This window comes from Dipodomys spectabilis, unplaced genomic scaffold, assembly GCF_019054845.1.
Source record: "Dipodomys spectabilis isolate Male_0828 unplaced genomic scaffold, ASM1905484v1 ptg000107l, whole genome shotgun sequence".
Taxonomy (NCBI): Eukaryota; Metazoa; Chordata; class Mammalia; order Rodentia; family Heteromyidae; genus Dipodomys; species Dipodomys spectabilis.
Window position 1 is genome coordinate 8,188,932 of NW_024870784.1, and position 25,801 is coordinate 8,214,732.

The 25,801-nt window shown below is 64.3% G+C and overlaps 2 protein-coding genes across 2 annotated transcripts; both read left to right on the forward strand.

The window, feature by feature from the left end:
* The first annotated feature begins 1,270 nt into the window (after nucleotides 1–1,270).
* Pwp2 (PWP2 small subunit processome component) lies at nucleotides 1,271–14,658 on the forward strand. The gene is made up of 21 exons (XM_042687386.1): nucleotides 1,271–1,343; nucleotides 1,453–1,565; nucleotides 3,325–3,419; nucleotides 3,694–3,793; nucleotides 4,068–4,211; nucleotides 4,831–4,966; nucleotides 5,098–5,321; nucleotides 6,016–6,159; nucleotides 6,471–6,541; nucleotides 7,084–7,220; nucleotides 7,514–7,662; nucleotides 7,793–7,940; nucleotides 8,151–8,301; nucleotides 8,971–9,151; nucleotides 10,208–10,355; nucleotides 10,946–11,054; nucleotides 11,665–11,730; nucleotides 12,447–12,665; nucleotides 12,750–12,900; nucleotides 13,015–13,089; nucleotides 14,187–14,658. The coding sequence occupies exons 1-21, from the start codon at nucleotides 1,326–1,328 to the stop codon at nucleotides 14,353–14,355; spliced, it is 2,748 nt and encodes a 915-aa protein (XP_042543320.1). The 5' UTR covers nucleotides 1,271–1,325; the 3' UTR covers nucleotides 14,356–14,658.
* Nucleotides 14,659–15,205: 547 nt separating this feature from the next.
* Nucleotides 15,206–23,614, forward strand: Gatd3 (glutamine amidotransferase class 1 domain containing 3). The gene is made up of 7 exons (XM_042687349.1): nucleotides 15,206–15,403; nucleotides 17,151–17,203; nucleotides 18,424–18,537; nucleotides 19,287–19,406; nucleotides 21,307–21,399; nucleotides 22,355–22,511; nucleotides 23,219–23,614. The coding sequence occupies exons 1-7, from the start codon at nucleotides 15,275–15,277 to the stop codon at nucleotides 23,345–23,347; spliced, it is 795 nt and encodes a 264-aa protein (XP_042543283.1). The 5' UTR covers nucleotides 15,206–15,274; the 3' UTR covers nucleotides 23,348–23,614.
* Nucleotides 23,615–25,801: the final 2,187 nt, after the last annotated feature.

The following is a 25,801-nucleotide window of genomic DNA, read 5'->3' on the forward strand; positions in this document are numbered from 1 at the left end:
CTAGAAGATCTTCTGCAAACTAAAATAAATGCTTCTGCCTTAAAAGTCAAGAGTTAAAGTCATTTTTGTTTCTTAATATTGGTCATAAGAGTAGCTGGCCGGCACTGAGTTTGTGTTACAAGATTGCATGTATGCGAAACAAGTTGGTTTTGTTGATAAAGATGGAGCAAATGTTGCACAGTGGAACCAGTGTGGAATGGTGTCTCAAAAGCAGGATGGTGCAGCCATCCTGCAGCTGTCCCGCTGAGCACGCAAACAGGAGCAAATGAAGAAGAAAAGGTCTCATTTCTGTGACTTTCATGAGAGCCTCCTATGATGGGGGAAATTACTTGCCGATTCTTTGTGTGCATTGTGTTAACGCTGAAAAATGACATAGCTGTAGTTCTGACATCTGCACCACCACAGCGGGTCAGGTTCCTGTATTAAGTCTCGGTGGACAAGAACAGAATTTCCACAGAAGAGCTTCTGTTTACCCCCCAGTGTCTTAGGATTAAATTTTAAATTGTAAAATGAAATTTAATAGCTGGGCACCTGTGGCTCGTGCTGCAATTCTAGCTCCTCGTGAGGCTCAGACATGAAGATCATGGTTCAAAGCCAGCCCGTGCAGAAATTAGTCCCGGTGAAACAGTGGCGCTGCGGCTGGGGTGGCAGAGCGCCCCGCGCTGATGACAGGCTGGGAGTGGGCGCCGGGCCCAGCGAGCCAGGTCCCCCGCGACGACGGTGCCCGGCTAGCCCTGACAGCCCTGACGGGAGCTACCGGCCGGGCTGGGCGGCGCCGGAAGCCCACGCCCAGCGCTCACACTGTGAGCCGGGCGGCAGGGCGGGCGGAGGGGGTTACCCCGCGGACTCCGGGCCCACGGCCCGCGCCGGCCCGCCGGGAGCGTTCAAGCGGGTGGTGCGGGCCTGTGGTCCTGGCTGCCGGGCGGACCCTGGCTGGGACGCGCCCGGGCCCGCGAGGCCTAGCCCGTCACAGGCCGCCGCGGGTCGGCGCCGGACGCAGGGCGAGGCCCAGGCCCGCTCCCGGTGACCCCGTGACCGTGGCGCGGCTGGGCCCCCCCCGGACCCTGCGAGGCGAGGGGGCCGCGGCGTTGACTCCGCCCGCGACCCGCCGTGGGAAGGCCCGCGGAGGCGCGCCCGGGACGCCGCGCCCGGGACGCCGCGCCCAGCCGCCTTCGCCGGGTGGGCGGGGCTCGGGGGCTGGTGAGGCTCCGCCCACCGGGGCGGGGCTGTCTTCCCTGGGTCCCGCCCCGGACGTGTAGCCCGCGACTTCCGGTCCCTGCCGGAAGTTGGTGCTGGGGTGGAGATACACGCGTGCGGCCGCCGGGATGAAGTTCGCCTACCGGGTAAGCGAGCCGGGCCGGGCCGGGCCGGGCGTGGACGGGACGGGGCCGCAGGCCTGCGGAGGCGGCCGGCCGGCTCTCCGGTGCCGAGCCCGCCGCCCTCTCTCCTCAGTTCTCGAACTTGCTGGGCACCGTTTATCGGCGCGGAGACCTGAACTTCACGCGCGACGGGAACTCGGTCATCAGCCCCGTGGGGAACAGAGTCACCGCGTTCGACCTGAAGAAGTAAGCGGGCGGGCCGGCGGCGGCGGGGGGGACGGCGGGGCGGCGGGGGGGGCGGCGGGCCGGCGGGGCGGCGGGCCGGCGGGGCGGCGGGCCGGCGGGGGGGCGGGGCGGCGGGGGGGGGCGGCGGGCCGGCGGGGCGGCGGGGGGGGCGGCGGGCCGGCGGGGGGGCGGGGCGGCGGGCCGGCGGGGCGGCGGGGGGGGGGGCGGCGGGCCGGCGGGGCGGCGGGGGGGGGCGGCGGGCCGGCGGGGCGGCGGGGGGGGGCGGCGGGCCGGCGGGGCGGCGGGGGGGGGGCGGCGGGGGGGGGCGGCGGGGGGCGGGGCGGCGGGCCGGAGGGGCGGCGGGGGGGGCGGCGGGCCGGAGGGGCGGCGGGGGGGGGCGGCGGGGGGCGGGGCGGCGGGCCGGCGGGGCGGCGGGGGGCGGCGGGCCGGAGGGGCGGCGGGGGGGGGCGGCGGGGGGGGCGGCGGGCCGGCGGGGCGGCGGGGGGGGGCGGCGGGCGGGGGGGGGCGGCGGGCCGGAGGGGCGGCGGGGGGCGGCGGGGGGCGGCGGGCCGGCGGGCCGGCGGGCCGGCGGGCCGGCGGGGGGCGGGGCGGCGGGCGGGGGGGGCGGCCGGCGGGGGGGGGGCGGCGGGGGCGGCCGGCGGGGGGGGGGGCGGGCCGGCGGGGGGGAGGCCGGCGGGGGGCGGGCCGGCCGGCGGGCCGGCGGGGGGGGGGGGGCGGCGGGGGGGGGGGCGGGGGGCGGGGCGGCGGGCGGGGGGGGGGCGGCCGGCGGGGGGGGGGGCGGCGGGGGCGGCCGGCGGGGGGGGGGGCGGGCCGGCGGGGGGGAGGCCGGCGGGGGGGCGGGCGGGGCGGCGGGGGGCGGGGCGGCCGGCGGGGACGCGGCCCGGCCTGGCGCTCTCAGCCTGCGTCGCTGACGGACCCCGAGGCCTCAGCGCGGCCGGCCCGGGCAGCCCGCCCCGCAGCTGCAGGCCTGAGGCGCTCAGGGGCGGCCTCCTGTCCTGTCAGGAAGGGCCGAGCTCCTTCCCGCCGTGGGTGGAAGGCCTTGGGCTGACCCTCTGCAGCCGGAGCAAGACTTTGGGTTTTGAGACTGCTTGGGTCTCTGTCTTTGGGGCCTCAGTTGCTCTGTCTGCCATCAGCTGCGCCTGGTTCAGGGCATTGCAGGAACGGGTCAGCTGCTGGTCTGTGAGCATTGCTCGTTTCCATTTTGTTTAAAAGAGGCTTTCTAGGTGAAGGAGGACACGTTGAAGAAAATCAGGACAATAATAAGATAACTACAACCTGGCTCTGACCCTTAGAGATGTGTCTGTTTTTCTCTTTCCATGTATTTTCCCATTTCTTTTTTTTTCTCAGTGTTAGCATTGAGGCTTGAACTCAGGGCCTAGGCACTACTTCTAAGAGTCTTTTTCTTAAGGCTAGCGCTCTATCACTTAGACAACAGCTCTATTTTTTGGCTTTTTCTGAGTTGTTTGTTGGAGATGAGAGTCTCATGGACTTTCCTTCCTGGGCTGGCTTCAAACCATGATCCTCAGATCTCAGCCTCCTGAGTAGGTAGGATTACAGGCGTGAGCCACTGGTGCTCAGCACAAAGCAGATGCTGTGCTATAGTCTTCTCCAGACATATTTCAGGGACAGTTTGGGGAAAGGCCCAGGGATAAGAGGTGAACTCTGGTACCATGGATCCTTGGAGAGCTGGGCTGATGATTTGTTTCTGGACTCTCTGTCTTTTGATGACACTGTGTGCTATGGCTTTTGCCTTGTGCAGCAACCGATCAAACACTCTGCCTCTGGCCACGAAGTACAACATCAAGTGCGTGGGGCTGTCTCCCGATGGCCGTCTTGCCATCATCGTTGATGAAGGTGATCACCTGCCTTGGGGGGGTGGGGTCACGGGTTACAGGCAGCAGGCCCCCTGTGGGGGCCGGGGCTGGGTGGGGTGGCTCTGTGTCCTCTGCACCGTGTTCTAGAGTGGCTGGGGCAGTGGTTAACTTCATGGCTCCTGGAATTAGTGCTTGGGGCCCTGGGTGTACATGCACAGCCACCCTCTCAAGCTTAGCCATGCCTATGAAGCAGGTGCCGAGTATGGGGACAGGTCCCAGGGTTTGCTGCAGGGTCACACCCTGGCCTCTTGCAGGGGGCGCTGCACTGCTGGTCAGCCTGGTCTGCAGGTCAGTGCTGCACCACTTCCACTTCAAGGGCTCTGTGCACAGCGTCTCCTTCTCCCCTGATGGCAGGTAAGGGCACTGGCTGCCGGGCCAACTGCTGCTGCTTCCACTTGGGCCTGAGGTGTTACCTGGGCACAGGGCCAGTCTTGCCTCCCATATTAGTAGCTTCCCCGGGATAGTAGAGGAGAAAGCGGGTACCCCAATGCTGGCTTCTTCAGCCCCTGTTGTTTAGGAAATGGGACACCATGCAGGTCCTGGGGGCTGGCTGGGGGGCTCCAGGCTCTATACCCCTCTTGAGCTACCACCAGCTTGGATAGCACCTGCATTCCTAGTTCTCTTGCAGGAAATTTGTTGTCACTAAGGGCAACATCGCTCAAATGTATCATGCTCCTGGGAAGAAGCGAGAATTCAATGCGTTTGTCTTGGACAAAACCTACTTTGGGCCGTATGACGAGACAACGTGCATTGACTGGACAGACGACTCCAGGTGCGGCGCCCGCGGCCTCCCCGGGACGCAGCTCCCGCTGTGCTGAGGGCGCGTTGAGGCGCTCTCCTGTGAGCTCCACAGGCGACGGGCTCTGGGGCGCGTCTTAAACGCCTTGCCAGCAGTGCTATCGGGAGCTAGCACCAGGGCCCAGTCCCTGAGCTCAGATCACTGCCTTTCACTGCCCAGTCCCAAGTCATCTCTGCAGTCTCAGTTTTCCTGATCACTGCCCCATGCTGAGCAGGAGCTGCCGGTGCTGTTGTGTCTCTGGCCCTGGCTTCCGCCTTGTTCCTGCACTTGTGCTGGCCCCGTGGGGGTGGGGGTGGAGAGGAAGGCTGTATGTGTGTATTGGCTTGCTGAGCCAGGACCGGCTTCAAGTAGCTGAGCCTTCCTGTGCTGCCTCTCACCCAGTGACATTGGTAGCCCACTCCTGTGTGAGGAACGGTTTTCTTGTTTTGGGCATCAGCTATGTCTGGGGAGGAAAGGCACAGGATGGAAGCAGCTCCCAGAGGAGCCCTATGTGTAGGACAACGTCCCGGTGTGTGGTGGTCGGAGCCTGCTGCAGACGAGCTCAGGCGCTCTCCGCGGCTGTGAGCCTTGCAGCTCCTCCCTCCCCTTTCAGGTGCTTTGTGGTTGGGAGCAAAGACATGTCCACTTGGGTGTTTGGAGCCGAGCGCTGGGACAACCTCATTTACTACGCACTGGGGGGTCACAAGGATGCGATCGTGGCCTGCTTCTTCGAGTCTAACAGTCTGGATGTGAGTCTCGGGGCGGGCCGGGCCGAGCGTCTGAGCCCCTGCACGTTGCTCCTGGCTGCCGGGGCCTTCGGTGGGACCTACTGTGCAGGAAGTAGGGGAGGGGCCCATGCTGTGCTGCCCTTCCCTTGCAGCTCTACTCGCTCAGCCAGGATGGAGCTCTGTGTGTGTGGCAGTGTGACACGCCCCCCGAGGGCCTGCGGCTGAAGGCCCCCACAGGCTGGAGGGCAGACCTGCTGCAGCGCGAGGAGGAGGAAGGAGAGGAGGAGGACGGGGAGAAAGAGACCACCATCCGGGGGAAGGCCATGCCTGCCGAGTCGGAGAAGACGGGAAAAGTGAAATACTCGCGCCTGACCAAGTAGGTCTCCAGAGAGTGGGCGTCCAAGTGTGGGTACCGCTGCTGTGGGCTTTCCTGCCCGCAGTGACCCCTAAAGCAGGAAATTCCTGGAGTAGTGAGGAGACTTGTTGGGTGCTTGGGGTGCTGAGATGCGCGACGGGCTCTGAGAGGCCCTCGGTTCTGTGAGGGCTGCTGTCAGGGCCTTGGGGCAGGACAGCCATACCGGCTGGACCTGGGGTGCTGGCTCGTGTGGGAGCTCAGGCCATGGTGGGCGAGGAGGCCATGGGCCTCAGCAGGGAGGAAAGAGCTTGGTGAGGGTGGCTCGATGCACTCGGGCCCTCCCAGGACCACGGGCACAGCCTTCCCTGTAGGGGCTGCTCGTGGGCCAGACGTCGGCACGGAGGGAGGGAGGCAGGCAGCCCCGGCAGCCAGTGCCTGCTGGGAGGACACGGGGAGGCAGGTCTGCTCCCTCCACCTAGAGCCAGCGGTCCTCCAGAACCCCTTCGTGTGAAGCAGGGGGGAGCAGATGGCCTAGAGAAGAGAGATGCAGCACACAGTGAAGTGTGGGGTCTTCTGTGGGCCACAGGCTGTGCACCACACCCTGTTCTGCAGGTGCCTGGCCCCCAGACACTCTGACAGCCTCTGGCTGGGGGACAGGGCTGCCAGCTCTGTGGACTTCCTCCTACCTGCCCCCCCTCCCTGCTATCTGATCTAGGTACTTCTTCAATAAAGAAGGAGACTTTAACAACCTCACCGCTGCAGCGTATCACAAAAAGACTCACCTCCTGGTCACGGGTTTTGCTTCTGGAATCTTCCATCTGCATGAGCTACCAGAATTCAACCTTATCCACTCTCTGAGGTGAGCCCTCTCACTGTGGGTTTCCAGGCCTCTCCCCCCTCTCCCAAGGCTCAGGCTGGGCCCCACGCGGAGGGGCCTCTCCAGCAGCCCAGGAGCCCCGAGCTCAGAGGTGGATCTCAGCAGGTTTTGCCCCTCGTTTCCTGTCTTCTGTTCTTCACCTTTAGATTATGGGGAAAATTTAAATTTCACGCACAAGTAACTTTGGCCTAGGACCCTGCAGGAAGGAAAGGGGTGACCCCGGGCGGCCCTCGTGCCCAGCCCCAGGTGGTGGTGGTCTCTCTGCTGACCCCCTGGTGTGCTTCTCTGCTCAGCATCTCCGACCAGAGGATCTCCTCGGTGGCCATCAACAGCTCTGGGGACTGGATCGCATTTGGCTGCTCAGGTGTGTTTTCCTGCCGGCTGTGGGAGCAGAGCTTCTGGAGGAAAACCTCCCCAAGGCTGGGCCTGGCGCCAAGTAGAGAAGGGCTGCGACAGAGTAGACCCTGGAAGCTGGCCTTCCTAGTGTAGCCTGGCGCCCCAGGAACAGTGCCTTCCCAAGGCGGACCCAGCAGGACCAGAGCAGAGAAAGGCAGTGAAGTTTCTACATGTTTCTAGACTGATTACATCTCTGAAGCATGTAGTTTCTTGCTTGAATTCTGGTCCAGTTGGCAGCTCCTTGAATGGCAGCCGAACCTTGGCTTCTGGAGGGTTGTGGTGGATGCCCACACCCTGCTCAGCTGTACTGGACCTGGCCTGAGCCCCAGTCAGTGGACGCCTCCCATCCTGGACCTCTGGCCTGAGCTGAGCTCAAGGCAGTGGGCAGTGGAGCACAGGGTGGCCCGGGCCCCCGCTGAGGAGATGTGGGGTCTTGGGGATGCTGGGCCCTGCCTTGTGCTAAGCGCAGGCCTGGCCCTGCCCTGGCGGGGTCCTCTGTGCTGTGTGCAGGCCTGGGCCAGCTGCTGGTGTGGGAGTGGCAGAGTGAGTCCTATGTCCTGAAGCAGCAGGGTCACTTCAACAGCATGGTGTCGCTGGCCTACTCCCCCGACGGGCAGTACCTCGTCACTGGTGGGGACGATGGCAAGGTGGGTACGGGGCGGGGGAGGGGCGGCTTGGCCAGGTTGGGTGTTGTGAGCAGGGCTGGGGTGGGGGTGGGGATCTTCCTGGATTGGCAGGCTTTGAGTGGAACAGTGGGTCATGGTGCTGCGCCTGAGGTGGCCTGGGCCATCCTAGGCCTTCACGGGGATGACAGCCTTTGGGGGTGGGGCAGGGGCCTCTGGCCTCTGTGCTGACCTGGGTTTGCTGGTGCACTTGAGGGGCTCGTGAGGTGAACGGGAGTGGGGTACCTGTGCATGGCTCCCGCGCACCCGCCCTGCAGGTGAAGGTGTGGAACACCCTCAGTGGCTTCTGCTTCGTCACTTTCACGGAACACTCAAGTGGCGTTACAGGTGTGACGTTCACGGCCACCGGCCACGTCATTGTGACCTCGTCCATGGATGGCACGGTGCGGGCCTTTGACCTGCACAGGTGAGGCCCTCCCTCTCCGGGCGGGCTGCCTGTGGTGTGCGGGGCTGGGGGCGGTGGGGGGAGGGCTCGGGGAGGGGCGGAAGGTGCAGGGAGCGGGCAGAGACCGCTGACGCTGGACTTGTCCTGGCAGGTACCGGAACTTCCGCACCTTCACGTCTCCACGCCCCACCCAGTTCTCCTGCGTGGCAGTGGACTGCAGTGGGGAGATCGTGTCTGCAGGCGCCCAGGACTCTTTTGAGGTCTTTGTGTGGTCCATGCAGACCGGCAGGCTCCTCGATGTAAGAGATGTGTTCTCAGGGTGCTGGGGGACAGTGGGCCTGGGGAGAGGCCGGCCCCGCTCTGGGCTGTGCAGGGCTGAAGCACTGGCTGGGATTCTGGGGTTCCCTCTGCCAGCCTGGGGGCGGATGAGGAGAGGGGTTGGCCTGTCTCCCCGCACGTCCCTCACCACCTGTCCTACATAGGGCCTCTTCCGTTCTCCGCCGCTATAGGTTTTGTCTGGCCACGAGGGTCCCATCAGTGGTCTGTGCTTTAACCCGATGAGGTCCATCCTGGCCAGTGCCTCCTGGGACAAGACAGTCCGCCTGTGGGACATGTTTGATAGCTGGAGAACCAAGGAAACACTCACTCTGTCCTCCGATGGTAGCCCTAGCCCAAGCCTGGGTGGGGACGGGGAGGCCGAGGGTGGGGTCTCTTCCCTGTCCAGCCTTGGCCTTCCTTCCCCTCCTGTCTCCCTCCTCCTTGCTCCTGGTGGCTGTTTGACACCAGCCAGTGCAGGGCAAATCTATGCCAAGCTTCCTTCCCTGTTGGGTCAGTCTGAGAGCCCTGGAGCCTGGGTGAAGCTCCCGTCTGCTGCCGCTTCAGGCTGCTTTCCAGAGCTGCCCTGGAGAGGGACCACTGTCCCCAGGAGGTGGCCCGTGCTCTGCCTGGGCTGTGACCTGTGAGAAGGAGAGAAGGTGGAGGCTTGCTCTGCTAACCACCGCGGTGGCCCGGGGGCAGCCGCCGCCTACGCCGCCACCTTGCCTCCCGTCCCATCCCTCCGCGTGCTCCCTGCAGAGGAACCTGGCTCTCACCCACGTGTCTGCCTCTCTGCTAGCAGGTCTCCCCCTTGGCGGAGCCTGGAGCCTGACCTGGCCCTTGTCTGACCACACCGTGTGCCCCATGCCTCGTTCAGCACGGTGGCTGGTGGCCCTCATGCATCCACCACTGTGGGGTGTGGCAGGGCCTTGGCCTCCGGGGCTGGTGCTTTTGTCTGGGGGTTCCCGTGTCCCGGGTGGACTCTTCCCAGAGCTTGCATTGGTTTTCCTCCAGCCCTGGCGGTGACGTTTCGGCCCGACGGTGAGGAGCTAGCTGTGGCCACCCTCAACTCCCAGATCACCTTCTGGGACCCCGAGAACGCCATGCAGACGGGCTCCATCGAGGGCAGGCATGACCTCAAGACTGGCAGGAAGGAGCTGGACAAGATCACAGCCAAACACTCAGCCAAGGGCAAGTGAGTGCCAGGGCACCGTGCTGGATGGGGCACAGATGGACGGTACACGCGCTCCTTCTCTGACTACTCTGGGCCTCTTGGGGCCAGGTTCACACAGTCTTGTCCTGGGGTACAGTTCCTGTTCCTGAGGCAGGCCAGCCCCTGCGGAGAGGCCGCGCCTGAAGTCCCTGTCACCTGAATAATGTGCACTGTGCCCACACCCACCCGCCGGCCTAGGGTGCCCAGGGAACGCAGAGAGCAGCTCTGCACCCCTGCCCTTCGTGACCGGGAACTCGGCCCTGCAGCCCCTGCCGCCCTCTCCCTGCTCTGGGGCCGTGGGAGGCGGCGCACTGGGCTGCGGGCCTTCCTGCGCCAGCCGACCCCATCTTGCTCTCTGTGCGGGAGCGCCTTTTCAGTTCTAGACCTAAGCACAGTGTGGCGTCTGCCCACTGGAATCCTGCCTTTTCCCCCCAGCCCTGCGGGAGGCGCTGGCTTCTCCGCAGCCTGCAGCCCTGGCCTTTTTGTCTCGAGCTGCCTGTTGGCTGAGTGGAGTCTGTAGCCCCTGTGGACAGTGTTCTGTCTCTTGCCCGTCTTCGAGGCGGGCAGCTCCGTGTGCGGGACGTGGCGTCTGCAGGCGTGTCACTGCAGTGCTCCTCCGTGCGCACTGCAGGTCTTGGTGCTCTCCGACACAAGTGTTAAGTGGCAGTGGCATCTTTTCTCCTGTTGCCCTGTCGCCTGTCTGAGGGTCACTGCCCCGAGTCTGGGCCCCTGGGTTGGCCCAGACCTAGTTCCGGCTATGGGACCTGCAGAGCCCACTCAGGCTGTGGAGGGTTGATGGTGGGGTGCTGCTCGTTGTGTGTGTGTGGTCAGCACCCCACAGTCCTGTGCTGTCCCTGACAGCCTGGCAGGTCCCTCCTCATCGAGGAAGCTCGTCTGTGCACGGGTGGAGGCCCCAGATCTAGCACAGGGAGGCCTCAACGCCCGCCCGTGAGGGAGGTTCGCCTCCTCCCGTTTGGCTTTTCAAGGGCAGGCATGTCGGTCCCTCGGTCTGGCTGAGGGCCCGTGTCCTCTGCCCAGGGCCTTCACCACGCTGTGCTACTCTGCGGACGGCCAGAACATCCTCGCAGGAGGCATGTCCAAGTTTGTGTGCCTTTACCATGTCCGGGAGCAGATCCTGGTGAAGCGGTTTGAACTCTCCTGTAACTTCTCCCTGGACGCTATGGAGGTGAGTGGCGGTGCCGGGCCTCCAGGTGGGCGTGGAGGCTCCCTAGGCCCTCAGAGGTTGTTGTCCACGCATGAGCTGTGGATGCACCCACGGCTCTGGGGGTGGGAGGCACTGGCAGGCCTGCCCAGGCACAGCGCTACGTCTATCCAGCCCCAGTGTAGGAAGTCTGCTGTCCTGTGGGTGGCCACCCTTCCTGCTCACCACAGCCCTTGTCCCAGGCCCCTCACACCTGTGCCCTGCAGAAATACTGGGTGAGGGGACATGAGTGTCATAGACACTGTTCAGGAAAGCATTGAGTCCACTCGGGCTTTACTGCATAGCATGCACATGGCAGGAGCCCCCACGCTCCGCTTTCTGGAGGAAAATGGAGTTTTCCCGAGGAGCAGCTGCCCTCACGGGAGGGTAGACGGTCTGAGGTGGTGAGGTCCTCGTCCCTGGGTCCTGGGTGGTGGCTGAGTGCAGGCAGGTCCTGGGCTCCGCGCCCTGGCCCTGTGAGCAGCAGGCATGGGTGGGGCCCGCCAGTCATGGGTGCAGCTGCGGGCGATCTGTGCGTAAGGAGAGGTGAGGTGCCATTGCTTCTGCTGTTCCAGGAATTTCTGAATCGGAGAAAGATGACCGAGTTTGGCAACCTGGCACTGATTGACCAAGATGCGGGGGAAGAAAACGGGGTTGCAATTCCATTGCCAGGAGTCAAGAAAGGTGAGCAGAGATCCCGCTGTCCCTCCTGGTGGCAGCTACGTTCCTTGTCTGGCACTCAGCATCACAGCGTTTGGCAGGAAGATGGGGGGGGGGGGGGGTGGCGGTCCGAGTTTCAGGCCTCCTTAAGTGGGAGAGGCCGCCTGTCAGCTGGCTCCAGGGATGCAGGGCCACTGCTGCAGGGGCACAGGGAGGATTCGAGGACCTGGGTCTGGCAAGTGTTCTGGGAGACTCAGGCCACCTGGGTACTAGGTAGACCATCCCGACACATGTCCACCACCAAGATGCCAGAACCTGTCTGTGGGCCCCACTCCAGGCCCTGCCCTGGGCTGGTGGGAGCCTCCTGCACCAGAAGAACTGTGTACAGGCTTGGGAGCCTAGTCCACTGGAGCACAGCCTCATGGAGGCCAGCAGCGCATGGCCAGCCTCGGCGCAGGAGCTAAAGGCTGCTTCCTGCTGGACTTGGTCTAGGCCCAGCAGCCAGGGGCAGAGGCTGCTGTTCCTGGTGTGTCCCCATTGCAGGCCCCAGCCACAGGGGGCTGAAGGCTGGCCTCTGATTGTCAGGTGGGCAGCAAGAACCTGCAGCCCAGTAACTGCACTCCATTTTTTCCAGGTGACATGAGTTCTCGCCACTTCAAGCCTGAAATCAGGGTGACTTCACTGAGCTTCTCTCCCACTGGTGAGCTGTGACTTGTTGATCCTGATGTATGCAGGCACTTTTTCTCATGGTGAGGTCAGTCTCGGGGGTCTGGTGACTCTGCCCCGTGAGCAGGATTGTGACACCCCACTGGCCACATGGTCTCCCCTGTCGCCAGGGGCAGACATCTGTGGAGTGCATACCTGCAAGGCTTGGCTGGAGCCCTGCCCGACCCTTGGACAACTCCATAGGCGCCCTTCCGTCCTGGGAGACAGCTTCTGCTGTCCAGAGACCCTTTCCCCCCAGGGCTCTAAGCTCTCGGGCTTCTGCTTGGATCTAGAGGCCGACAAGGCCTGTTAGGGACACACATCCTCCCTCCACACAGCAGGATTTGTGTGGGGCTCAAGCCAACATGTTGCCAGCGCAGATGCTGGGAGTGCGGTGGATGGGCTAGCTCCTGGGTTGTGCAGCTGGGGCCCCTGCGGGCCAGCAGCCTGCAGGCCAGCAGAAGGCCAAGTCTCGGGGTCACGTTGGTTCATTCTCCAGGGCACAGTGGCAGCCTGGACAGCTGCAGGAGGGCCCTGTGCCCTCCTGGGTGGCTTCTGGCATGGGCAGTGGAGCTGGCTCAGGCAGGTGGCTCATGAGAGCACGTGTTGCCTCCCTCCAGAGGGCGGTGGGAAGCACCGGGCCGTTCCAGCTCCCTCGGGAGAGCAGGCCATTTTCAGCTGTCAGAAGCCCCTTCCCTGCTCTCCCCACAGGGCGCTGCTGGGCAGCCACCAGCACGGAGGGGCTCCTCATCTTCTCCCTGGACACCCAGATGCTCTTTGACCCCTTTGAGCTGGATGCCAGCGTCACCCCTGGGCGCACTCGAGAGGCCCTGCGACAGCAGGACTTCACCCGGGCCATCCTCATGGCCTTCCGGCTCAATGAGCGGAAGCTGATGCAGGAGACCCTGGAGGCCGTTCCCCCAGACGAGAGTGAGCGGGGCTGGGGGCTGCTGGGGCCACCCTCTGTCCTCCCGATTCAGTTCCGTGTGAAGTCAGCGTGGCTTCTCTTCACAGTCACCGTGATCAGCGCGTCTCTTCCCGAGCCGTATGTGGACAAAGTGCTCGAGTTTTTAGCTGCTTCCTTTGAAGAGTCCCGTCACCTTGAATTCTACCTTCTGTGGACGCAAAGTTTGCTCATGTCGCACGGACAGAGGCTCAAGTCCAGGTAGGATGGGCTTGTTCCTGTTCCCACTGTTTGTCTCTTGGCCAGCTGGTTGTGGTGGCAAATGCCAAGTGAGTGTCCCTGTCCCTCCTGCACCTGGTCTGTCTTCCTTTGCAGGGCAGGGCAGGTGCTGCCCACCATCCAGTTTCTTCAGAAGGGCCTGCAGCGGCACCTGGAGGACATGGCTAAACTGTACGTGTGCGGGAAGCGGGGCTGGGAGGGCGGTGGAAGGTGGGCATCGTAGTGTCCTTGCCAGGATTGCTCCTGCATCATCTGATCAGGGAAGATGGTCCTGGGGTTGGAGGTGCATGTTCTCCACCTGCTGGGGTAAACTGAGGCCCACGTTGGTGTGGCTAGAGGAAGGAGGGTACAGTGAATACTTGCTGAGTTGGAGGAGCTGGCCCTCATCTGTCTGGATTTGCCTGTCACCTATGCGGGCCACGCACTGGTCATAGCCTTGGGGCCGTGCAGCGGGGACTCCTGGGATGTGACCGCTTCTACTTGCACACCGCTTTCCCAGCAAGAGATGGGGGCATGCAGGTGAAAGGAGCAACGTAGGGCTCCCAGCCGGCCCGCCAAGGAGCCGGCCCGTCAGAGGTCATTTCCTGGTGTCTGCACCTCTGCCCCCACACCCCTTTTGCAGAGCCTGGACTATAAAAATCCCAACGAGGGACTTGTCACTGTGCAGCCAGGTGTCGCAGCTGGGCTTGCTTACACAAGGTCTCCTTTGTCCAGTTATCCAGTGTCTCTGGCCCCTGTGGTCCCATGGGCCTCCGTCTTAATGGGTCTCAGCTCTGGAGCGAGCCCTTCTCCCCCTGCCTTTCTCCCTAATGGCCTCATGGGAAGTGCTGCTGTGTGGTGGTCTGGAGAGGCCCCCAGGCGCCTGGCCTCCTCGCTGACGGGTCCGTCCCCACCACTTTGTGGTTCTCCCGGGACCCTGCCCCGCACAGGCTGCGCAGCTCTAAGCAGACGTGGAGTCCTGTGTAAACAGCCGTGTCCCCACAAGTGCTAACTGTGTCCCTGCTCCTGCTTCCTTGCCAGTAGTGCTGTGGGGGTGATGGGGTGATGTCATGGTTCCATGACTGGAGAAGGAGCCGATCAGGGTGCGGCTCTGCTCCTGAGTGACCTGGAGGGGCCGGCTGGGGAGGGGGGCAGGTGCTGTTCAGGCAGCTGAGACAAACCAGAGGCGGAGCACAGGGACGGGGGTGTGGACACAGGTTCACCCGGTCCCTGCGGTGGGTGCTGATCATATTGTGGGGAGCTCATGCTGACCTGGTGCCCACCCACAGCTGTGACTGGAACCGCTACAATATCCAGTACGCTCTGGCGGTTTCCAAGCAGCGGGGCCTAAAACGGGCCCTGGAGTCTCCAGGAACAGAAGAGGATGAAGAGTGGGATGAGGAGAGTCTACACCTGCTTGGAGAAGCTGGAGAGGATGAAGAGGCCGCCGTGTCTTAGATGGAGCCTCCAGATGGTGGCCACAAAACCTGCCAGACTACGGGTCGCGCTGCCTGGGTCCTGAGCCGCCCTGCTGGGATGAGACTCACCTTTGCTGGAGCCGCAGGGCCGGCAGCCGGGAGCCGGCCAGTGGGAGCCAGGACGGGCACAGGTCAGCGGGCCCAGCACGCTGCTGCTGAGTGTGGATAACGGAACTTTGCCTCTCCTAAGGGGAGAGGTTTGTGGACTCACATTGTTTTGTCTGAGAGTAATTTATGTTTTTAATGTATAGAGTTTTAAAGAAAACCCTTTCTAAACGCTTGAGATTTACTGTCTTTACGGTTCATTCAGGGCGGAGGAGCTGCCCGCGCTGACCCCTGGCTTAGGGCCCAGCGGCCGCGGCTGTCCTCCGGCGTGGTCTGCGAGCACAGCGTGTGCACGGCTGTGCGGCCCACGGGTCACCAGGCGGCGCCGGCCTGGCCGTGCCCGCGGACCCGCAGCTGGCCTGCCTTCCGGGCTGAGGGTGGCTGGGCGGCCGGTCCGCAGCGACTTCTGCACACAAACCAAGGCCAGGGCCGCTGCTCGGGGCGGCGTGCGCGGAGGGGACGGCAGGACCCGGGCGCGCGCATGCGTGTGGTTACTTGGGGTGTACACGAACCTTCTGACGGCCCCGCGCCCGAGGGCCGTGACCGTGGCCTGCCGCAGGGAAACCGGGGAAGCGGGTGGGGACCTTGCGGACGGACGACGGGAGGGGGCGTGCCTCTGTGGCCCCGCCCCGCGCATGCGCAGCTCCGCTCTTCGTTGGGGGCGGGCCCTTGCGTCCCGGCGCGGTGCGCGGCGCGTGCGCAGTCCGCACACCTGCGCGCAGCCCGCGGACGGCCTGGGGTCTCCCTGCTTCGGCGCCCGTTTCTTCCGCTCGCGACCCGCCGACCGCGCCGCCATGGCGGCCATCAGGGCCCTGGCGTTGGCCTCCCCGCTCAGGCCGCTCGCGGGACTGCGGTGGCCCCCTCCCTGCGGGCGGGCGGCCCTGCACGGCTCGGCGCCGCGGCCCGCGGCCAGGGTGGCGCTGGTGAGTGTCCATGCCGGGCCCCGGCCTGCCCTGCCCCTGCCCGGGCCCTGCCCTTGCCCCTGCCCCTGCCCCTGCCCGGCCTGCCCTGCCCCTGCCCCTGCCTGCCCCTGCCCCTGCCCCTGCCCGGCCTGCCCTGCCCCTGCCCCTGCCTGCCCTGCCCTGCCCCTGCCCGGCCTGCCCTGCCCCTGCCCCTGCCCGGGCCCTGCCTGCCCCTGCCCGGCCTGCCCTGCCCCTGCCCCTGCCCGGGCCCTGCCTGCCCCTGCCCGGCCTGCCCTGCCCCTGCCCCTGCCCGGGCCCTGCCTGCCCTGCCCGGCCCCTGCCCCTGCTCAGCCTGCCTGCCCTGCCCCTGCCCCTGCCTGCTCTGCCCCTGCCCGGCCCCTGCCTGCTCTGCCCCTGCCCGGGCCCTGCCCCTGCCCCTGCCCCTGCCTCTGCCCCTGCCCCAGCCCCTGCCCCAGCCCCTGCCCGGCCCCGGCCCCTGCCCCTGCCCCTGCCCCTGCCCCGCCTGCCCTGCCCCTGCCCTTGCCCCTGCCCGGCCTGCCCTGCCCCTGCCCTTGCCCCTGCCCGGCCTGCCCTGCTCCTGCCCCTGCCCCTGCCCGGCCTGCCCTGCCCCTGCCCTTGCCCCTGCCCGGCCTGCCCTGCCCCTGCCCCTGCCCCTGCCCGGGCCCTGCCTGCCCTGCCCCTGCCTGCCCTGCCCTGCCCCTGCCCGGGCCCTGCCTGCCCTGCCCCTGCCTGCCCTGCCCTGCCCCTGCCCGGGCCCTGCCTGCCCTGCCCTGCCCCTGCCCGGGCCCTGCCTGCCCTGCCCGGCCCCTGCCCCTGCTCAGCCTGCCTGCCCTGCCCCTGCCCCTGCCTGCTCTGCCCCTGCCCGGCCCCTGCCTGCTCTGCCCCTGCCCGGGCCCTGCCCCTGCCCCTGCCCCTGCCTCTGCCCCTGCCCCAGCCCCTGCCCCTGCCCGGCCCCGGCCCCTGCCCCTGCCCCTGCCCCTGCCCCTGCCCCGCCTGCCTGGCCTGCCCCTGCCCCACCTACCCTGCCTCTGCCCTGCCTGCCTGGCCTGCCCCTGCCCTGCCTGCCCTGCCCCTGCCCGGCCTGCCCCTGCCCTGCCTACCCTGCCCCTGCCCAGCCCACCACCTGGAGGTCCCCAGCCTGGCCAGCCCAAGGTCAGCCAGCCTCTTCCCATGGGACACCCCCCTGCCCCCTGCGTGGCTGCCCAGCCCCTCCCACCCCTGCCCCTGGTCAGTGCCCTGCTCCCTCTTTTTTTTCATGTTCTTTAAATCACTTTTACTTTTTTTGTGTGTGAAAATACTGTACAGAGGGGTTACAATTACACGGGCAAGATAATGAGTACATTTTTTATCAAGCATTGTAGCCTCCTCCTTTGTTTCCCCTTCCCATCCCTTCCCATCCTCCCCCCCCCCCCCGTCCCCCCACCCAATCCTCCCCACCCCACCACCAAAGTTGTAAAGTTCGTTTTCAACATAACGACTTGTACATCTCATTGTTGCAATGGGTCCACCTGTTTCCCTATTTCAACGATTTGTTTTTCCCCTTCTCCTCCACAAATTATACCGACATCAAATACAGTGGAAGTATGTCTGAGTCAAGCAGAAAAGGTCAGACAAGGTGATGTTAGGGAAATGAACCCTAAGAAGTGTATTCGTAATTTTTTTTCTTTCATGCGATTGTTTCTAACACATTTATAAGATTATTTCTTTGTTGCTTTGTATGTCCCTCCCCTGCCCCCTCTCTTGACAGGTGCTGTCTGGCTGTGGGGTCTATGACGGGACCGAGATCCACGAGGCCTCTGCGTAAGTCGTCCGTTGGAGACCACACACAGGAGATGTATCTAAGTCGGTGTTTAGAAGGGGACAGTGGGAAACATCAAATTCTCAGGTCGTGCTTGGAGGCTTCTGGCACAGGTTCCACTTGGAAGCCGCTTCCTTCTGGTTGCTTCTCTGCATGGGAGGCCACCTTTGTGTACTAAGCAGTTGGTTCTGGTTTTCTGTTTTACTGGAGAGCTGAGGTGAGCAGTTATCCACAGGGTGGTACTCCGCCTCCCAACCCAGCACCCCCTTCCACGTGGAGCAGGGTAAACGGGAGCTCCAAGGGCAGGCGCCTGAGCACGCCACAGACACAGCCTCCCAGCAGTGAGCCGCAGGAAACAAGGCCAAGTGTGTTTCCTGACTGGACCTAGGGAGAAGGCCCGTGCGGTAGGTGACAGCGCAGCCTTGGGGTGGGCTGAAGACCCCCAGACACCTGGGTGCCAGGACCAGATCCCACCTATTTTTGTGATCTTGAGCAGGTTACTGACCCTGGTGCCTCAGGTTCCTCCTCTGCGTCCCGGTGGGATGGGTGAGCACATGAGCTGGCCCAGAGGGAGCTCAGGAGCGTCCTGCTGCTGCGGGGGGAACTCCTTTCCTGTCCACTCATCCTGCCCCATGTGTCCACGTCTCTTGGAGGAGACTGGCAACGGGGCTGAGTAGTGACGGGTCTTCAGCACCTCTCCGCTGCACACGTGGTGTTCAGTAAGGTGAGGGCTGGGCCACAGCCTGGAGCGCAGCACCCCCAGGCTGCAAAGGTTTTTATTGGTACCAAGTACACTGCACAGCCTGTCCTGCGGCTCCCTGCTCACCCACCACAGCCTAAGAGGCTGTCAGCCCAGCCATGGGTTCATGAGGTAAACAGGCCCTCAACGCACGCTGGTATTTAGCTGAAGCCCCGTGTGCACAGTGGGCTAGGGCTCAGGCCTGCGGACTCAGCTGCTCGGGCGTGGAGGTCTGGAAGGTCTCGGTGTGGGTGAGCTGGCGCTGTGCTGTCATCTCAGCCGTCTAGGAATCACAAGTAAGGGCACTGTGATGCAGGCTGGCCGGTGTATAAACTCAGAACGCTGGGGTGTGGCACAAACGTAGAGCATCTGTAGCAAACGTGACGCCAAAGTTCAGCTCTCAATGGTGCCGGAAAGGAAAAGGCTGAGCCCCAGGCTTCTGGGTTGGCAGGTGTTGATGTGTTGCTGTTTTCTCCTCTTCAGGATCCTGGTGCACCTGAGCCGTGGAGGAGCTGAGGTCCAGATTTTTGCCCCAGATGTCCCTCAGATGCACGTGATTGACCACACCAAGGGGCAGCCGTCTGAGAGCGAGAGCAGGTGCGGGTGTGGTGGGGCCTCAGAAGGCCTGTCCGCAGGATGCTGCTCCTGTGGTGCAGCCCTTGAGGCCAGCTCTGCGTGCCTGGTGCCCCGGACGCGCGTTCAGTGAGTGTCTCTCAGAGCGGCTGCTCTGGAGACACTCTGGCCCTCGTCACAGTCTTTCTTACCTCTCGGTGCTTAGCACAGGAGTGAAAATGCCCAGCAGGTTGGGAGCCGCTGGTGAAGGTGCTCGTGCCTTAGGTTTGATGTAGCAGGGCGTCTGCCCGTGTCCACCGGTTGGGCATCGCATCCCCCCCCCCCGCCCCCCCCCCCCCCCCCCCCGGTGCCGCAGCACAAGTGGTCCTGGCCGCTGCGCATTGTGCTCCAGGTCTCTACCCTGACGCGTGCCGTGGGCAGGGCCAGGCAGCATCCCAGCTGTTTATTTGCCTCTGCTCTGTGCCACACTTGTAGGGTGGCAGTAGCTCCCGGCTGTAGCTGGCCCTCAAGCGGTAGCTTCCTAGACCCCGTTCTACCTCATGGGATGACTGAGTTGTGCTTGGAGGGGTGTCCGTTTCCCGTTGACCCCTCTGATGGGCAACCTGGAGGACTCTAGTGTGCGTCAGGGCCATAGAATCCTTTGCTTTTCCATCTAGCTGGCAGCCATAAACGTGGCTGGCTACAAGCTGCTTATAGAAAACGTCCCCAGTGTTCCTCCCTTAGCCCTGCGTGTACCTCGCTCCTTACGTAGTATTGGTTTGTTCTGCTCCTAGGAATGTTTTGGCAGAGTCGGCAAGAATTGCCCGAGGCAAGATCACCAACCTGGCCCAGCTCAGCGCCTCCAACCACGATGCTGCCATCTTTCCCGGAGGATTTGGAGCTGCCAAGAACCTGTGAGTGTCTGGAGCTCAGGCTCTGTAGCCTGGGCCGCTGCTGGGGGCGGGCCTTTCTCTGTACTCTCCGAACTCTCCTGGCACTGAGGGGGAGCCGACCTCTTATTAACCTCCATACTGGGGGAGGGGGCGGCCTGAGTGTTCACTGCTTCCCAGCCAGGCAGCTGTGCGTCTTTTCTCTCTTTTGCCATTACTGAAATCCTGGTCTTGGCCTCAGCCTGTCCCTTCCAGAGAGCGCAGGAGCGTCTCTGCCTGAGCATTGAGCAGTTCCTCCTGGGTGTCCTGGGCCTGGAAGTAAAGGGCATGATTTCATTGCCTAAGGTGTGGCCAGCCATCTGCCTACGCCCCGATGGCCCATGCCCCTTTTAACTCCCCCCCAGTCCCCCCCATCCTCTCAGCTGCAGAGCCAGTGGGCCGTCAGTGCCTTTGTGGGCATCGGGCCCAGGCTGCATGTGGCTCTCTTTGTGGGCCTGCTGCGCTTCACTCCTGGCTGGGCTGGGCTGGGCAGTCAGTCAAGTCCGCTTAGCACGTTGCCAGATCGGGTGAAAGGCCCTTTGGAGATTGGCTGGGCTAGCTGAGGCACTGGATGGGGTGTGTGGGGTTCTGGAGGTGGTGTGCGGGGTAAGGTGTGATGTGTCTGAGCTCATGGTGTCTTCTGGGAGTTGAGAGGGAAACTGCCATTCCTGCTGTACGCGACTGTGGGCAAGCGCGACTGTGGGCAAGCGGAGACCGTGGCACCGCCCGGCCCGTGGCACCGCCCGGCCTCACCGCTGTGTGTGCACAGCGGCAGGTGGTGGGCTGGCATACATAGGATGAGGGGAGGCCAGGCTTAGTATGAGGCGACTGTGTGCACGTGAGGTGAGCGTGTGAGGTGGGGCTGAGGCTCGGCATGTGCCTGCACGATGCGTGCACGAACAGGAGGCAGCACAGCGGGCAGTGAGGGCGCCGGGACCCAGCCCTCCACCGCGCAGGCCACTGCGCCGCCTCCCCTCCCTTCCCTGGCGTGTGCGTGCACGCAGCGCTCCACTGGGGGTCCTCAGCCCTGCCCTGGCCCGTGCTGCACGCACGGGCTCCGCGCCCTCCCGTAGCTGCTCGGATGGCACCAGCTGCCTGGGCTGGTGTGTGACGTCGCAGTGCGCTGTCTCAGACCGGCTCTGGTGCGCTTGCTTCTCCTCGGGGCAGTCAGTCCCCACGGCCCGCCCGCCAGCCTTCCGCCCCACGGGTGGGTGGCACCCTTGTGGGGTTTTTGCTGCCCCTGGGCTTTGGGTGTGCTCACAGCCTGCTCTGCGGGGCTGGGCCGGTGTCTTCCCTGCCCTGCCCATCTGCCTGACAAATGGGAAGTTAGATGAGCAGCTTGTCGGGGTGACGCCCGCAACTGTGCTCCCGCACAGGTGTCGCTCATACTGGCGTGTGCTCTAGCTGTGCTTAGCCGTGCTCGGCCGTGTCCGGCGTGTGCTCCAGCCGTGCTCGGCCGTGTCCGGCGTGTGCTCCAGCCGTGCTCGGCCGTGTCCCGCGTGTGCTCCAGCCGTGCTCGGCCGTGTCCGGCGTGTGCTCCAGCCGTGCTCGGCCGTGCCTGGCGTGTGCTCCAGCCGTGCTCGGCCCTGTCCGGCGTGTGCTCCAGCCGTGCTCGGCCGTGTCCGGCGTGTGCTCCAGCCATGCTCGGCCGTGTCCGGCGTGTGCTCCAGCCGTGCTTGGCCGTGTCCGGCGTGTGCTCCAGCCGTGCTCGGCCGTGTCCCGCGTGTGCTCCAGCCGTGCTCAGCCGTGCCTGGCGTGTGCTCCAGCCGTGCTCGGCCGTGCCTGGCGTGTGCTCCAGCCGTGCTCGGCCATGTCCGGCGTGTGCTCCAGCCGTGCCTGGCCCTTGGCTCCATGGGAGCTGCTTAGGGGGTCTCTCTCGTGGTAGGAGCACCTTTGCCGTGGATGGGAAGGACTGCAAGGTGAATAAGGACGTGGAGCGAGTCCTGAAGGAGTTCCACGCTGCCGGGAAGCCCATCGGGTAGGTGGCGGGGCGGGGCCGGGGCACCTCGTGCCGGCTAGCAGTCATTCCACAGTGCAGCTCCGAGGCCTGGCCAGGCAGTCCCGTTAACTGCGGGTGGCTGGACGGGCAGGAAGGCTCCCCAAGTGGAGACTTGCAGAACGTTCACTGAGGCCCCTCCGGGCCTCAGCCTGCACTCTGCCGTCCCTCCCCGTTCACAGCAGCTCCTCACGCTGCAGTGCCCCGGGACACCGTCAGCCTGGTTCCGGGTGTGTGGTGCAGCGTGGGGCCGGCCTTGGCATCGTCCCCCGGGAGGTCAGCGGCTCTGTGGGGAAAGCCTGTTGCCGTGTAACGGCCTTGGTCCTGGTGGCCGCTGCCTAGCTGGGTACAGAGCCCTGCAGCCTTCCTGGTCTCCGTGCAGGGGCCCTGGTACCCCAGTGCCTTAGAGCTGCCCGCAGCGAGGCTGGGCCATGCAGACCTGCGGAGGAGCCCGGGCTGGTGTCACCTTCACCCCCAGTGCCCCGGGACACTCGCACGGCCGGTGCCACAGAACTTGCGCTGCGAGGCGGACGCTGCCGGCGGAGTGCTCACACACATCCCATCCTCAGCCGGCTGCTCTGGGCCGGCCCGGGTCCCTGCCTGTGCTCAGCACGGCTTCGCGCCTTTCCAGCCTGCTCTCGGTCCCCTTGGCCACCTTCACCGGTGCCATGCAGTGCCGCCGGCGGGCGGGGAGCTGTGCCACCGTCCTGCACCTGCCAGTTACGGCATGAGCCGTCTCATGCTCAGTGCCGGCCACCCGTGTGCACCCCATGTCCCCTGACCAGAGGCGGGGACACCACCCCAAGCAGCGGGCCCAGCCCTGTGCCTGCCCCCAGGGCTGCCCGAGGCCTGCACCTGGGTTCCCAGCCCAGAGAGCCAGGGCCACCCGGGGCCACAGCCCGGCCCAGCCCGCAGACCCCCATCTCTCGCCTTTCAGCCTGTGCTGCATCGCGCCTGTGCTTGCGGCCAAGGTGCTCAGAGGCGTGGAGGTCACAGTGGGCCACGAGCAGGAAGAGGGCGGCAAGTGGCCCTACGCCGGGACTGCAGAAGCCATCAAAGCCCTGGGGGCCACGCACTGCGTGAAGGGCGTGAACATATCCTTCCTGCGGCCACCTGCGGCGTGCTGACCTCGCGCTGTCTGTGGCCCCCAGGAACGAGGCTGGCTGGGCTCGGGGGGGGGGGGGGGGGTGGATGCCGCACTAGGCCACCCAGCGGCTGCTGCCACTGTGGGGCAGTACCCAGGAGCTGCTGGCCGGTGACCACAGGGGTCCCGGCAGCTCTGGGGGGCTGGCAGGGCTCCATTCCCAGGGCTGTGCTGGCCTGACCCCTGGAACTTGGAGCTTTTTTCATCTTAAAAGCAGTGAGTTAGTCGGGCGCCAGTGGCTCACGCCTGTCATCCTAGCTACTCAGGAGGCTGAGATCTGAGGATCGTGGTTCAAAGCCAGCCCTGGCAGGGAAGCCCGAAAACCAGAATTAGAGCTGTGGCTCAAGTGGTAGAGCGCTCGCCTTGAGCTGAAGAGCTGAGGGACAGCGCCCAAGCCTAGAGTTCAAGCCCCACGACCGACAAAAAAAAAAAAGTGAGTTAGAAACTAGTGCCCTCTTTGGTGACTTTGCAGGGCTGGGGTAGAACCCAGGGCCTGGTACTCGCTGGGCAAGTGCTACGCCTGAGCCTCCCCGCCCTTTGCTCTCAGTAGTAGAGCGGGCCGCGGTCTCCGCCGTGGGCGGTGGTCCCCTCCCCCCATGGGTGGCTTGCTCCCTCCGTGGGCCTGGCCGGGTGCTGCTTTCCCTAACTTCCGTGCACGAAGCCCATGTGGACCTGAAGAACAAAGTGGTCACTACCCCGGCCTTCATGTGTGAGACCGCGCTTCACCACATCCATGATGGGATTGGGGCCATGGTGAAGAAGGTGCTGGAACTCACCGGGAAGTGACGGCGCTGGTGGCGGCGTGTGCCTCCTGGCCCAGGCTGCCCGGGGCAGGGGCTGCCGCCGTGCCTGCTGGAGGCCCCGCACGCTGGGCTCAGCTCAGCCTCGGGCTGGAGGAAGTGGGGCTTGCGCCGGCCCCTGAGCCGCTGCTCAGCTTCTCTAGAGAACCGGGAGATGCCCCGCGCCAGCCAGCTTTGGACTTTCGGGATGCTTAATGTTTGAAGAAAGAAAACGTTGGAGGTTTCAAATCTTAATTATAGATCCAGAATAATTCGTCTGGGTTTTTAAGATGTCTACCTAAAGCAGGGGGCTTCTAAACCGCCGAGAGCTCCCTCTCCACTGAAACGTGAGGGCGCCATTCAAGCCTGAGCCCAGGGAGCGGGGCGGTGGCCAGGCCTCTGCTCCGCTCCGCTCCGCGTTTCCAGCGGGGGCCGGGCCTAGCCGAGTCTGGGCCTGGGACCATGCGACACACGGAAGATTAAAGAAGGCCGTGTGTGATTGCAAGCCTGCCGGACTGAGTGTCTGCACCCCTGCCCCATTCTGGAGCGTTCTTCCCCTTCTGGTCTGCACAGGTAGAGGTGGGAGCCCTGGCTCCCGGCAGTGTTGCAGGGATTTGGGCCATGTGGTCTGTGTAGGTGCTGTGAAGCCGGGTTTAGGGCCTGGTGGAGGGCAGCGGGGCCGTGCGTGCCCCTTGGCCCCACCGCAGCAGCCCCCCAGTCCTGATGGGGCCTGCTCCTCACGGCAGGGAGCCAGTCCTGCCACCCCCTCGGGCCCCTGCTTTGGGGACCTGTCTGTCACGCCGGCCGTGGCCAGCAGCCTCAGCAGACACGGCTGCACATTCTGTGTGTGACCTGGGCAGACACTTCAGTGAGTCACAGGAAACCCTCGTCCAGCCACACCTGGGAGCCACAGCGTTGGCCCCTGCACCCCTGGACCTCCTGCCTTGTCGGTGGCAGCAGGGCTCCTCCCTGTTCCCACCCTGCCGTCCCTGAGCCACCTGCACATGGTGTCAATGCCAGACTTCCCCTGAGAGCCCCCTCCCCCCCCCGTGTGATCACACCCCCTTGGTGTGAATGCTCCCGGGTGTTCCCTGGCTGTGCCAGGCAGGCTGGTGCGAGTCCTGCTCCAGCTCCAGTCTCTTGGCCTCCTTGCCTGGGGAGCTGTCAGAGTAGCTTTCCAAGGGTTAGGAAAATCAAGAGAGAAAAGGGAAGAAAGCCCTCAGCAGAGCAGCTCAGGGTTTGCCCATCACTGCAGCGGGGCTCCAAGTGGCACTGCACAAGCAGAGAGACAAGGGGTGAGGAACGCGGGCTTTTTGTAGGCTTAAGAGTCAAGCCAAAGTCAGGCGCTGGTGGCTCACGCCTGTAATCCTAGCTCCTCGGGAGGCTGAGGTCTGAGGATCGCGGTTCAAAGCCAGCCAGGGCAGGAAAGCCCGTGAGACTCTTATCCCCAATAAACTGCACAAAAAAAAGCTGAAAGTGGCGCTGTGGCTCGAAACGGTAGAGCGCTCGCCTTGAGCAGAAGAGCTCAGGGACAGCGCCCAGGCCGAGTTCAAGCCCCAGGACCACCAACAACAAAAGTGTGTGTGGTTAAGAGTTTGGGGTGTGTACTGTCTCTGCAATTGTGGAAGGCCCCTGTTGGGGTTGTGACATCTTTGCAGTGGTAGCTGCAGATCCTGTACTTTGAGATAAGGCAGGGGTGAGGTTTTTCTGGGAATAGCTCTGGGGCAGGGCTTCTGGTAAGATTCTCAGAGGAGCCTGCCCAGAGGTGTGGGAGTGGGGAGGGGGGTGAGGACCTGAGGGCCACAGGAGCAACTTCAGTCCCAGCACCAAGGTGCGGCTTTGCCAGAGTGCCGTCCCTTGCTTCCGCTAGCCAGACACGCAGCCTGCTGTGTCCCCATCAGCACTGCGTCTGGCCGTGCCAACGGTGTGCCACCGTGTCCCCTGAGGTCTGGGCTGCCGTTGGCACTCAGGCGGCTCGAGTTCTGGGTCGTTGGAAGGCCCAGGGAGGGCCTGGGCCTCATGCCCAGCACCGCCCAGCACGGGAGCCTGTCGGGCAGCAGGACACGGGGCAGCACAGGGCCTGCGCACAACGTCCAGGGAGGAGATAGAAGCCCAGATGGCCTGGCGTGGCACAACCACCACAAGCAGGGACAAGGCCGGGACAGAACGGACCGTGGGATTGAGGTGGGCACCTTCAGGTCCCTCTTAGGAGTAGGGTGCCGCGCTGTGCAGGGAGTGAGGAATCCGTGTGCTTGGTCACAGGCGCCACTCATGGGATACTTAATATCCTTGAAGTCACAAGCACCAACATGTGATCCCCGCTATTCAGTACCCTTGAAGCCATAGGTGTGGATCGCGTGGTACAATCATTCCCGTGATAAATGACTTCCTTACGTAGGAAGTGGAGGTGAGCAGTAGACAGACTTAGAATCTGCATGGGCAGATTGTCAGAGAGTTTGGG

Excerpts from the sequence above, each read along its gene's own strand:
- Pwp2 (XM_042687386.1), top strand. Across the intron at positions 6,160-6,470 it reads AACCTTATCCACTCTCTGAG|CATCTCCGACCAGAGGATCT; the intron begins GTGAGCCCTCTC and ends TTCTCTGCTCAG. Across the intron at positions 12,901-13,014 it reads GGACAGAGGCTCAAGTCCAG|GGCAGGGCAGGTGCTGCCCA; the intron begins GTAGGATGGGCT and ends CTTCCTTTGCAG.
- Gatd3 (XM_042687349.1), top strand. The coding sequence starts at position 15,275 with ATGGCGGCCATCAGGGCCCTGGCGTTGGCCTCCCCGCTCAGGCCGCTC. Across the intron at positions 21,400-22,354 it reads GCTGCCGGGAAGCCCATCGG|CCTGTGCTGCATCGCGCCTG; the intron begins GTAGGTGGCGGG and ends CTCGCCTTTCAG. Across the intron at positions 22,512-23,218 it reads ACTGCGTGAAGGGCGTGAAC|GAAGCCCATGTGGACCTGAA; the intron begins ATATCCTTCCTG and ends ACTTCCGTGCAC.